Below are 11,319 nucleotides of genomic sequence, written 5' to 3' on the forward strand. Positions count from 1 at the left end.
TGCTTATTTGAGTTAAACACTTAAAGGTATAAAAAAATATTTTATACAAGAAGGAACTAACATTTCAATTGTCTTAATCTTGATGGTGGATACTTGTAGAGAAAATCATACTCTGATTTGTCTATCATCATCAACACCCTAAAACTAAGTGGGTTCGAAGGCTCCAAAGGTTGTCATTCTAAAACACTCTATGGTTGTTTTAATATCATTCTAACATCTACAAATTGATCCTAGATGGTTTGGTTTTATTATAAACTCAAAAATAAACTTGTTATTTTGAACGCTTCATTTGACCAGTTTTTATAAAAAAAAAAAACATACTTATATTTTGTATTAAAACTCATCAATCGTATAGGTGTATGTGTAGGTGATGTGTTTACAAGAGCTAAGAAATGGATATTGTAGACGAAAAACCATTAAGGAGAAAAGACTATAGGTGTGTTTTCAAGGGAAACAACAAAAAAAGGATATGAAGTGGGGTAGGATTTGAGGAATAGTAACGGTGGGGATTAAATGTTTAAATTAATAAACAATCTATTGCACAAATAAATATATTTAAAGACAATATAATGTTTTTATGTACAAGAAGAGAAGTTATAATACAAAATACCATACATATGATCTACATAAAAAATATATAAAAACAAAACCATTTTTTTATCTAACCATATATACCATTCCAGTAAATTAGTCAATTATTTATAAACCTTGTTATTTTTGGATTTAATCAAACCATATATATACAATTTCAGTAAACTAGTTAATAATTTATAAACCTTGTTATATTTATATTTATATTTAATCCTAACTAAAGATATTTAAAAAATGAAAATATAATACATGCATCTTCCTCTCAAGTCTCAATAGCAAGACACATGACACATGGTGTGTGGGGGGAGAAAGGAGAAAGTGTATTTCTTTTGAAGGGGATGAAGTGGCGAGTAGTAGCGAACAAGTTTGTTGGGCAGACCTTTGACCCCCCATCATTCAATTTCATCTCATCTACCACCCATCAACCCTAATTCAATTCCCATTTCACATTAATTGTATCGACATCTTCACGCTTTCATCAATCTTTCATATTTTAAACCCACTATGTTCACCTCTCGTGATCTACTGTCATCCATACATAATTCATATACATACACATACATGTATCTGTATCTGTGTAAGTATAGGCTCGAATTTCTAAACCCCACCTCAGATCTTCCTATTTCTTTGACCTCAGCAATAACAAATTCGTCTCATCTCTTTTCTAATTTCAGGAAATTGACGTACGCAGACTCTCTCTCTCTCTCTCTCTCTCTCTCTCTCTCTCTCTCTCTCTCTCTCTCTCTCTCTCTCTCTCTCTCTCTCTCTCTCTCTCTCTCTCTCTCTCTCTCTTGCTGGCATGTGCTGGAAGAAAAGTAATTTGTATTTCGTATTTCTATCCAAAATAGAGACAATTCATAAAGTTTCGTAGGTGAGAAAATTTGCTTTTCTTGTCCAATTTTGACGTTTTTTGCCCAAAATGGAGAGGACCCATTATTGTTCATGGCAGCTTTTATCGATCTCTAGTCTTCAATTTTGTCGGGTTTTCCTCAATTACGTGTAGTTTTGACTTTTCTTAGCCAAATTTGATGAGCACCAATTTATGTTTATAGTTCATTAACTGCATCTCATGGTGGGGTTTTCGTTTTCCCTTGAATTTGCTGTTAATTTGACGTTTCTACCAAAAATGAAAACCTCCTGTTCTTGTTTTTAGCTGGATTTCTCAATCCCCGTGTTTAATTTTGGTATTATACATTTATACCCCTCAATTTGCGTTTGTTTAATGCTTTATCGATGTCTGTGTTTCATCACGATGCCCAATTTCCATTCTCTTTCCACTTCTGCACCTGGTGCAAGTTAGTCAACTGGTAGATCCCGATTTTCCTTTGTTCTTTTTTTTAAGCCATTGAGAATTTGAAAAACTCGAAGAAGAAAAAAAATGAGAGCTTGGTTGTTCTTCTTTCTCAACGTTATCTGTTGGGTCTTCCTCTTCTTACCTCAAACATGCGTATCAAGTGTTCGATATATTGGCAAAGTGAACCCTGGGTTCAAAGGATCTCAAATGCAATTCATAGACAACAGTGGCTTATTCCTACTATCAAACAGCTCTAATTTCGGATTTGGTTTCAATCCGAACGCCGATATCACTTCCTTCACCATTGGAATCATTCACATTACAACTTCAAAAGTCATTTGGTCGGCAAATAGAAGGGCTCCCGTTGGTAATTCCGATAACTTTGTGTTTGGCGACGACGGAAATGCTTACATTCAAACCAACGGAAAAGTCATCTGGTCAACAAACACCACCGGGAAAGGTGTCGCCGCCATGAAATTGCTTGATTCCGGTAACTTGGTGCTGGTACGTAACGACGGCGTTTTCGTTTGGCAAAGTTTTAGCAACCCCACAAACACCCTTATGCCAAATCAAGATTTCAATTCAGGATCGAAACTTGTAAGCAATCCGAAAAACAATTTGACATTTTCTTTAGAAATCAAAAACGGAGACATGTTTCTATCATCCGGGTTCCGAAACCCTCAATCGTATTGGGCTATGAGTAAAGACAAAAGGAGAATCATCAACAAAGACGGTGGAAACCTCGAATCCGCCGTTATTAATGGCAATTCATGGAGGTTTTTCGATGAAAACAAAGTTTTGTTATGGCAATTCGTGTTTGCAGATGGTGATGATTCCAACGCCACTTGGGCCGCTGTTCTAGAAGATAACGGCTTCATTAGCTTCTATAATCTCCCAGGAAAAATAACAGCAAACCATAATATCCCTGATGACATGTGTAGCACACCACAATCTTGTTCCTCTTACCTCGTTTGCCACGCTGGCAAGACGTGTCAATGCCCATCTGGCCTCAACGAAATCAGCTGCAAACCATCTAGTCTATCGTGCGCGAAGAAAGATGAAGCGACTCTCATCAACGCAGGCGATAATCTGAGCTATTCAGCACTTGGGTACACGTCACCTTCTTCAAAAACAAATTTAGATGGGTGTAAATCATCGTGTTTAGGTAACTGTTCTTGTTTGGCTATGTTCTTCGATAACAAATCAGGAAATTGTTATCTTTTCGATCAGATCGGAAGCTTTGAAGACGCGAAAAACGGCGAATCTTTCGAATCTTACGTTAAAATTTCGCGAAATTTAAACGGGAAAAAGAAGAAACAATCGATTGTTGTTGTGATCGCGATTGTCATTGCGACAATTTTTGTCATTCTAACACTTGTGTTCATATGGATTTATTGGAACAAAAAGCGAAATAATATTCCAATCGAAAAAGGTAATGAATCATCGGAAGAAGATAATTTCTTTGAAAGTATATCCGGGATGCCTGTGCGCTTTAGTTACACATACCTTCAACAAGCAACCGATAACTTCAGTATAAAACTCGGGCAGGGTGGGTTTGGGTCGGTTTACGAGGGCGTGATAAAAGATGGAACAAAGATAGCGGTCAAGCAATTAGAAGGAATCGGGCAGGGAAAGAAGGAGTTTCGGGCAGAGGTCAGCATCATCGGTGGGATCCACCACCACCATTTGGTTCGGCTCAAAGGGTTTTGCGCGGAAGGTGCACACCGTCTCTTGGTATACGAGTACATGGGTAACGGTTCACTAGACAGATGGATCTTCAAAAAGAAAAAAACCGAATTTTTATTAGATTGGGATACGCGATACAACATCGCAGTGGGGACCGCGAAAGGGCTCGCGTATCTCCATGAAGACTGCGATGTTAAAATCGTGCACTGCGATATAAAACCGGAGAATGTTTTACTCGACGCGAATTTCCGCGCGAAAGTATCGGATTTCGGGTTAGCGAAGCTAATGACGCGCGAACAAAGTCACGTATTCACAACCCTGAGAGGGACCCGCGGATACTTAGCACCCGAATGGATCACGAACTACGCGATATCTGAAAAAAGTGATGTTTACAGTTTTGGAATGGTGCTTCTTGAAATCATCGGGGGACGTAAAAACTACGATTCCTCAGTGATTTCAGAGAAATCCCATTTCCCATCTTACGCGTTTAAAATGATGGAAGAGGGAAAAATCCAAGAAATTTTCGACCAAGATATGAAAGTTGATGAAAAAGATGAACGCGTTAAGATCGCGATACAAGTGGCTTTATGGTGTATACAAGATGATATGAATTTAAGACCTCCTATGACCAAAGTGGTTCAAATGCTTGAGGGTTTGTGTGTGGTGCCTACACCACCTATGGCTTCTCAAACATGTTCGCGGTTCTATTCGGGTATTTTTAAGTCTATTAGTGAAGAAGGGACTTCATCCGGGCCTTCGGATTGTAATAGTGAGGCTTATTTATCTGCTGTTAGACTCTCGGGTCCGAGATAGTATATGTGTATATAGATTGTATATCATAATGTGTATCCGTGTATGTGAATTTTTGTACTATGAGTAGAATATGCTATATATGTTGGAATAAATTAGTTCTAATTTTCTAATTGTTGTTAAGAAATCGTTAGTCGAACTATATATAACGATCATTTGACATTGTTCGAATCTTCAGTTGATTGCTACACCTTTTGGCAATTTACATCTACGTTTTTTCGGGTAAAATACTAAAATTTGAACTTAAATGACCTATTTTAGATATTTACCTCATCGCTATTGTTCTTCTCAAAGGGTATTTTAGATTTTTGAATGTTAGTGGAAAGTTTTCCTTGTACTCGTTTATTGTAAAATATAGAAACTATAAGTTATAAATTTGTGCATTGGCAACTTTAGCAAATATCGATTTTGTCCCTTTTGTTTTGTTCCACAAGATTTTTACTTTGTTATTGCCATGGGTATTTTAGACCAATAAACATTTCAATTAACGGTTATTGACTAAGAAAAAAACAATGGAAAGATAGAGACTACATTAGATGGCCTCAATTCAAACATAGATAAAATAGGGGTATCTCATGGACTAAAAGACTTTCTCTATTAAGCGGTTTGTTCTACATTAAGAAGAAACACTTATATATATATATATATATATATATATATATATATATATATATATATATATATATATATATATATATATATATATATATATATATATATATATATATATATATATATATATATATATATATATATATCTTACCAAATTAAGTCATGCCCCTATCAAATCCATTAAGTAAAACAGGAATAAAAAAAAAACACATTTAAATGGCCTTCAAATAATGATAAAATAAGGAATCTTGTCCGCTAAATGTCTCTTTCTTTGTTAATTTGTTTAATCGACTTCATGTAAAAAAGAAACACCTATATATAGTTTAATCGAATTAAAGATGATGTTTCTTTCTTTCTCTTGTCAAGTGATGTCTGGAAATGATGTTAAAAGTCATTTGACAAAATGCGGGCAGATTTGGGGAAATAGAAAGAAAAAATAATTGAGGGCAAATTTGTAAAAAGTTAGAAATTAATGGGAAAAACTTCATTTCTCTGACATTCTCTATTAAATCGTTCTTTTTTATCAAATAAAAAATAACTACATTAAGTCATGTCTCCATTAAGTAAAAAAGATATATCTATCAAAAGACCATTAAGTAAAAAAAGATAACATGAACAACTTCTAATGATGCGAAGAAGTAGGTAAGTAGTTTTTTGTTTGAAAATTTGCTAAAAATGATGCGAAGAACTTTTTATATTTTTATCCATGATGGATGATCATGATATTATGGCCATCTCCAATAATGGTATTGCTCATGAAACGGGGCCATGTGAAGAACTTTCAGAAGTTGAAGTAGCTCATGAGAATTCGGATATAAAATCACATGAGAATGAAACTAGGCAATCAGTAGTTGAAGAAGCTGCACTAATCAACAATATTGGTGATTTTAAGGTACTAAAAATCGAATCTTTATCAACAAAGCATAAGGTTCTTTTTTGTTTTTATGGTAGATTTAAAGGCTAATTGCAGAAATTTGCAACAAACTTTCACTTAATTTATAAATTAACTATAAAAAATTTATTGACTTAATTGGAACAACACTTAGTCCAATAAGCTATATATGATTGTTTGTTTTTGAATTAATACAGGAAGAACGAATTAATTGAGAAAGTCGTTCTTTCTACGATTCAAATAGTAATATCCATATATGGCTTACTAGATTAAGGGATTGCTTCTTTTTTTTCTTCTCTAAATTAAGTCCTATATGATAAAGTGGATGTGGCTAAATGGTATTGATATTTGTATGTATATATGTATAAAGTGATGTATGTGTAAGGTTTGTTTGTTTGTTTTAATCTTTTTGACCGAATAGACCGTCCAGATAAGACTAAGGGGGTGTTTGGCTTAGATTTTCACAACCAAAAGTCTTTTTTGGAAAAGAAAAATAAGCAAAAGATGTTTGGCAAACTAGTTTTAAAAGCCACTTTTGAAGTTTTTACATAAGGAAAATGAACTTTTTGGAAAAGTCACGAAATCCTGACTTTTTGTAACTTTTCCAAAAATGACTTTTGGGGTTTGAAAAGCTAAGCCAAACACCCCCTAAGTTCTTGTCCCCATTAATATGCTAAGTAAAAACGATGTATTACCATTTTACCCTTGCATGATGACTAATTATTCAATCTTTGACAGTTTATTGAAAATTATATTTGCTTTTTACAGCAACATGGAAAGTCAAATGCTATAACACCTACTGGAAATGCAGTGCAACCTATGTAAGAAAACTTAGGGTTTATAGTGGAGATCTAGATGCCAACTTGGATCGTGAGAACACTTTCCGAACTGATATTTCTACCATATGTCTGGGTTGCAAGAAATTCAGCCTAGGATAATCCAAGTGGACACTTACGATTCTAAGCACAAAAATTGTAAGCCAAATTGCTAGAGAGATTCTGTGAGAGTTTGATGAAAATGAGAGCTAAAATTCATTACCTTCTTCTGAAGTGGAAGAATCATTTATATATAAAACGAGATTAGGGTTTCATTAGGGTCGGACCGTCATTAGTTGCTTTGGAAGCAAGTCAGGATAATCCGGATTAGCGTTACTAAAACTAACGAGTTTTGTTAGTTTTACCATAGTCACCCTCAAGAAATTGATTTTTCCACTATGTTCCTATATGTAAAATTCGGTGAGGTTTTGGGACGCTGTGACAACCCAGAATTTCCATTCTGTACAAACTATATCACTTCAATAGAAGTTGTAGCAGTCACAGTTAATTTTCAGACTTTTCGCGTAAGTTTGAGTAATTCAGGGTTTACACTTCAGGAAATATCAGGAGAGTGGGTGCACTAGGGTTTTGTGCAACATTGTTATTCCAACACTCTATTATATTAGAGATCATTTCAGGAATAAAAATATTTTATTGCCAAAAATATTTCAGGACTATAAATAGAATTCTGAACCAAATTCATTCATTCTTCGCATTTCCAACTAGAGAAAAGTCATTTTCTCTCTCACGGATCTTCGGGTTTTTATCCCAAATCGTGAGTACCTCTTTCTAGTAATGTTAGAAAGCTTTATATGTGTTTATAACATTATTTAGAAGGTTAAATCACTAGATCTAGGAGTTTACTCCCCAAGGTGTTCTTAGGCGGTAAACTCCCGAAACAAAGCCGAAACCGACCCTTGTGTTATGCAACTGCCTTAGACTCATATGTATGTGTGTTAGGGACAAGAAAACAACCAAGAATCACCCAAGTTTGGGAGTTCACGGCCCAAGAGTTTCTTAGGCCGTAAACTCCCTTTTCAAACTCAAAATGGTGTTTTAAGGCACCTAAAGCTTTAAGACTTTTATCAAGACTAGTTCCCATTTAATCTAAGGCCTTAAGCACATCAAAATCACTTATCAAAGTGAGTTTACGGCCAAGACTTTGTTCTTGGGCCGTAAACATGAAAGAATGGCACCAAAGTGTGCCTAATGTCTTCATATGCTTGGAATAAAAGCGTAGAACTTATACCACCTATGCTTGAGGCTTGAAATCAACAAGAACACCATTCCAAGGGAGTTTACGACCGTAAAATCCAAAGGAAATGGCCTTAGGGCCGTAAACTCCTAAATGGAGTGTTTCTAGACCTTAAACCCTTCTAAGAATTTAACCACCAAGTTGGAATAATTCTAGGAATCATTTGGAACTTCAAAACACACAAATACCCCATGGTTGGGAGTTTACGACCGTAAACTCAAGAGTTTACAACCGTAAACTCCATGTGTGTTAGTATATGAGGAGTAAACTCATATATGGGGTCCTTTGGAACCCTAAACACAAGTACCTTGTCCCACAATAGCTTAGATGCAATCCTTAGGGCTTAAAACACTTATATAAAGTGTTTATTATGTCTAGGATGTCTTAACATTATCAATTAGTGATTTGAGACTAATTGAGTGCATATATGTGTGATTATATGTTCATTAGGATCGTAGTGTGTGTACAAGTCCTCGCTTGACACCTAGCAATCCTATACCGTTCAGTTCATCCCAATCACCAACTACAGGTGAGTTCATACCCCTAATCAATGTTTTAAATGATTTTAAATGCTTTAAAGGGGGGGATACAAGTAGAAACAAACATGTTATTAAATCATTAATATGTATTTTATAACTGTGTTTGTCATTTAACAGATTTCACATGCTACAAAATGTGATGCATGAAATGGGTTTTAAATCTTAAAAACACATTGTTACCAAATATTTTACCTTTGAAATGTTTATTAAAATGACATCAAGTCATTGTTAATTATTGTTCAAAACCCACAAGATGTCTTACAAAACCATTTTTACATTCTTGAACTAAACTATGCATATACACTTATATTCTTATATATGTATTGATGTTATAGTTTACATCTTTCATTTAGTTTCCCACACCCTTGAGTAGTAAGAGTGTATAAACCTACATGATCAACCGGTTATATTACAGTAAATTATCATAGGGATAATTCGAAGATATCAAACATTACTTCTATTACAAGGAATCACACAAGAGTCAGTTCATTCATGAGTCTATACTAGTACATTACCTGATACATGAGTACTTACAGATGTTTACCTGATACATGAATATGTTTACATATACTTACCTATTACATGGACACACATACATGAATACCATACAGGAACACTTTTACATAGGTGCATTATCATGTATTCACTTACCTGGATACTTGTACTTAGAACTACGTGGATGATTTATTAGTACTTACTGTGTAAATTATCTTTCCTATCCCGGTTCAATGGGATAGCTCGGCGGGACTTACCATTCCGAACCCCACTGATTAGCACCAGTGGTCGATGACCATCTACGGAGGTCTAAGGTTACTACTTATACTAGGTAGATCGATAACCGGGGCTAACCCCTCCACCCACCTGCTGCTGCTACAGAGGACAAGTTGACAATCTTCGATTGTTCATTAGGTTATACCTTTCGCTTATTGCGATGTTGTGTTACTCCTAGTACCCAGCGATGACACTTACATTATTACTTTTTCTGGACAATCTTCGGATGTTCATTAGGTTACATATTTCGCTTAATGCGATGTTGTGTTAGTCCTAGTACCTAGTGACAACACTTACAGTAGTACATTTTCCTGTTTACTTTAATTTGTGATACTTTCACATAAATGATGAGTTAGACTAAGTACTTTAGTACTAATCAATTAAAGGAAAAACTATCATTTTACTTACAAAACATTCGGGTCTTGGTAGAAGACTACATTGTCATAACAAAACATTCGGGTCTTGGTAGAAGACTATAATTCATACTTATAGGAAATAAGGGATTTTCTAGGGTTTTCATCCTTACATCAACATTTTCATTTAAAGGTTTACATGGCCTTCATAACAAATTTTCATAAGCAAGACAATGACACTTAAATACTTATGAATTCACCAGCTTTAAAGCTGATACTCGCTTTCAAAATAACTTGTATTCTCAGGTCAACAGTAGACAGGTACGATGGCCAGGTTTTGAGAAGACGGAGCAGACAAGTCTCGTCTTTTATTTTGATTGTATATTTTTGGTGTCTTATTACAATGAAAGAACACACATGTATTAAACTTTACTTATAATGCAATGGATGATGTTGTTGCTTGTTTATTATATTACACTGTTGTGATACTGTACATGACGTCCTCCACCCCTGAACGTTTCCGCCGTTCGTGGTTTTGGGATGTGACAGATTGGTATCAGAGCATTGTTTATAGTGAATAAAGTATATCAACCCATAAAAGATATACTAACTATAAATACATCGGGATTAAAACAATCTGTCTAAGAGTTATACTTTTAAATAATAAAATATTTAACAAAGTATACATGCCTGCATTCATACTAAAATCAGTGTCACAACGACAAGAACAAAAGTATTACGATTGTTGAATATCACATGTAAGCCTGGGGATATATGGTCAGTCTTGGGAATGGCATAGCCTGATCAACTATGCTGGTCGGAGGAGTGATTAGAATATGCCCACGAATGGTTGTGATATGGCAACAAGTCTAAAAACTTACCAACACAACCATAAAGAAATGCCATAGGGGTATTGGTCTTACTGTAATTATCTTACTCAGTTCGTCTAGTTAGCTATTTCTTACATCCCTTTTCTCGCGTAGATTAAAATGGTTGGATTTCACCATGGTTATCCGTACTTCCCAAACCAAGGCAATGCTGGTTGGCTAGAGGCAGAACCAGAAGATGATCACCCAATCCCTTTGGATGATCACCATGCTGAGGGTTTTTCTGATAGTTCTGACTCGGAGCCAGAAGTCAACAACCTACCCCTAATGCTCAAAACCCCAACCTGAACCCCCGCCCTGTGTTTCAAGGACCCACACCTTTGTGGGCCACTGACTTGACTACATGGAGTCATGAACAGGGTCAGCCCATTCCTTACGATGGAGACCGAAGTTTTTACAACCTCACCGAAGGAGGTTCTGCTGATAGAGTCCTACCAATCATGGTGCGTAGGATTTCTTGGAACTCGATAATGGCTCAGGCGACTATCAATCAAGTCTTGGAAGTTTATGCCAACTCTGGTGTTAACACTGTCCACATTCGCCAACTAGAGTCTGCTCATGAAAGGACTCTGGTCCGCAATGCAAATCTGCAGAGGGAACTTGCTGAAACCCAAGCTGAAGTTAGAGAACTTCGAGCTCAGCAAGCAAGGTCGGACAAGCGTATAAGGGACATTGAACGTCTACTGTCGGGATCAAGGACTCATGCTAGCAGTTCTCGTCGCCGATAGTATATCGTCAACTCATCTTTTGGATATAACCTAGTGTATGTAAAACTATGATCTAATTTCCTGTCTTTATAAGTCTTAGACCTGTT

At 35.7% G+C, this 11,319-nt stretch overlaps 1 protein-coding gene across 1 annotated transcript; it reads left to right on the forward strand.

Moving 5' to 3' along the window:
* The first annotated feature begins 880 nt into the window (after window positions 1-880).
* Window positions 881-4,494, forward strand: LOC111898386 (G-type lectin S-receptor-like serine/threonine-protein kinase SD2-5). Its single transcript, XM_023894307.3, has 2 exons — window positions 881-1,168; window positions 1,266-4,494. Exon 2 carries the CDS (start codon window positions 1,970-1,972, stop codon window positions 4,382-4,384), a length of 2,415 nt encoding a protein of 804 aa, XP_023750075.1. The 5' UTR covers window positions 881-1,168; window positions 1,266-1,969; the 3' UTR covers window positions 4,385-4,494.
* The last annotated feature ends 6,825 nt before the right edge of the window (window positions 4,495-11,319 follow it).

This window comes from Lactuca sativa, chromosome 5 (assembly GCF_002870075.4).
Source record: "Lactuca sativa cultivar Salinas chromosome 5, Lsat_Salinas_v11, whole genome shotgun sequence".
Lineage (NCBI taxonomy): Eukaryota > Viridiplantae > Streptophyta > Magnoliopsida > Asterales > Asteraceae > Lactuca > Lactuca sativa.

What these genes read in the sequence shown, in the direction of transcription:
- LOC111898386 (XM_023894307.3), top strand. Translation starts at nt 1,970, where the DNA reads ATGAGAGCTTGGTTGTTCTTCTTTCTCAACGTTATCTGTTGGGTCTTC.